Genomic DNA, 2,618 nt, shown 5'->3' on the forward strand with positions numbered 1-2,618 from the left:
TAGTTCCCCGTTTTTCCGCCAGGGGTACTAGTTTGACTCCTGTATACCCTTAAGTGTAGCCTTTAAGTGATTATCATTTTGAAAGTAGAGATCGCTCGTAATACATGTAATACATTTTAACATGTGATATATAACAAACAGTTCAACAATTTTTACATTAGATCACAATGTTTAAAGATACTCATATTTAAAAAATCTTTTATTGGCTACACTTAATCGTGACTCAAACTATTCGGAACTTGGTGAAAGTGCCCCTAAATGTTTACGTTTAACCAGAGAGATATTCTACTGGCCGAGTATGATTGGTAATTTAAAACACACAGGGTTTCCCACAATTAGTAGTAGACGCGAGAGGGAGTGCCTCGAGGGACAATTCTGAACAACTTTTTCCTTTGCCGACAAAACTCCGTTTTTTAATTATTAACGAAAAACACTGTCCGATGCGAGCGCGTGTAGGGACGTGAGTATTGACTTCGATGTGACGTTCCCCCGTGCAGCGCTCGTGAACAAATATTAATGTGGGGTTACTATATATATTTTCCTATTGTCGAAAGAGGACAAAATAGACTTCTCGTATGTGAACACTCATTATCTGACTACTCTATTATATGGACACCTGTTAGCTAAAGTTTTGAATGAACTATTATATGAACAGTATGTTTCTTGTTAAACTGCTGTTAATTTTCACTTCAAGATTTCAATTCATTAACGCTATTGCTTATACATTTAAATAATTAATGCACCGTGTATCAGTCAATTAGATGTTTCTTTTCAGTTCAATATCTTTTCTCGATTTCTGCTAGTTTATTTCCATGCTCTCTTTATTTAATTTGCAATTCATCCCAAATAGTACGCACTGATATGCTATATTCAGTTTAGCAAGAATTAATGATTCCGTTGTCACATGGATTTAATGACAATATATGGCAATCGAAATTGTATAGATTCAATCATTATTATAACAGTAGTGTATAATAAAAAAATTTATTTTAGGTTGACTACCATACTGAAGAAATTACTGTCTCCAAACGTTGGAATTCTCTACATAAATTACGTTTTCCGATTCTGCTTCTTAGGTTTTATGTTGGTTACGGTATGCATATTTTTCAACTTTTGTGAACGAACCTAAAACAATGTGCGTAATGACTAAATAAAAACAAATAAAAGCAAATTTGATGATATATATTACAATGGCCATTACAAAAATATTACTAATTACTGTACCGAAAACTGAAATTTTACTTTGTTTCACATTGTTTTAGTGATACAAAATATTTTAAGTATATAACTGACGAGTACATAATTTGTAAATGCAATAAAATAATTTGCAAAAATAATTTAAGTGAGTACACAATTTTCTTATAGCTAAACCACTTCATTGATGTGTATTGATCGACGGCGATCAGTCATATTTACGTTCTGTCCTTGAGCTGCATATTATTCCTTTTCTTATTATTCCTTTCTTCTCTTATTCCTTCTTATTATTCCTTTTCCTTTTCCTAACTCTTCCTTGATCTAAGTAATCTTTTTCCTCTTTTTATTAAGGCATCACGCTCAAAAATTCACCTCTTCATATCTTCTCATACGATAGTGTTTCATTGTTACAAGAGATCTTTTTCTCTATTCGTGTACATCGTACAGTCTTGAGTTTATTTTATAATTTTAATCATCATCGAGAATACTCAGTAACATTTCACAGAACTCTAATTGTTTATTATTTTAATATTTTACGGACGGGGTTTCCAGCGCATCCAATTCGAAATTGCCGTTTACTTGTTCTATATGTATCGCAATAAAATTTAACAAAAAGCTGTACGTCTTTACAAGAGTCTCTGAGAAAAGACACTTTCTATGTGAAGGGGTAAAAGCACTAATGATATATTTCATGTAAATCTTCTGCTAATCTTGTTCCTAAACAAGTGTATTTTTGCAGGTTTCTACAATGAACTTTCAGAAATATTTGATTATATTATATACGGTTGGAGCTCTAACGCAGTTTTACGTACTGTGCTTTTGTATGCAAGAATTACTAGAAGCGGTAAGATTCTATTAATTAATATCACAAAGCACAAAATTGACTGCACAGTGATTATAAAGTTGATATATTACTTGAATAATTTAAAAAACTCTAATCATTTGATACTAACAATTTATATCCATTTCTTAAATTAGAGTAGAAGTATTGCAGATGACGTGATATATGAAACTTGGTATATGTATGATATGCCGTTGCAACATGTAACTACTATGATAGTTTTAGGTAATAAATTGGAATGCAAGTTGTCTAGTCTTCGCAATATTGACTTAACTTTACCGTCGTTCATGTCGGTAAGTTTTTCGGAGGTTTATTTCTTCCCTAAGGGACTAGGGTAGTCACGTGACTTTTCTAACATTTGTCAATTTTTTGACGTGTTTTGCTTTGTTTTATGTATAACCAGGCAAAAAATATGAGTTCACGCTATTCCATTTTACAGCTTTCTTCCTCAGTAAATCAAGACAAAATTCGGTCTGTACTTTCGAAAACCCTTATGCTCCGAATTAACTAGCATTTTAGAAATCGGTTTCTTTCTTAACAGAAATTATGATTGGGAGAAGAATTACTAGGCAGATTTGAAGGT

The 2,618-nt window shown here is 32.1% G+C and overlaps 1 protein-coding gene across 1 annotated transcript; it reads left to right on the forward strand.

Moving 5' to 3' along the window:
* Nucleotides 1-993: 993 nt before the first annotated feature.
* On the forward strand, nucleotides 994-2,581 carry LOC108626516 (uncharacterized; the record flags this gene model as incomplete). Its single annotated transcript, XM_018027232.2, has 3 exons — nucleotides 994-1,093; nucleotides 1,934-2,038; nucleotides 2,173-2,581. Coding segments are annotated over 3 exons (406 nt in total), but the record flags the coding sequence as incomplete, so codon positions are not given.
* Nucleotides 2,582-2,618: the final 37 nt, after the last annotated feature.

Source organism: Ceratina calcarata, unplaced genomic scaffold, assembly GCF_001652005.2.
Source record: "Ceratina calcarata isolate Rehan_Ccalc_2016 unplaced genomic scaffold, ASM165200v1 scaffold4069, whole genome shotgun sequence".
Classification (NCBI taxonomy): Eukaryota; Metazoa; Arthropoda; class Insecta; order Hymenoptera; family Apidae; genus Ceratina; species Ceratina calcarata.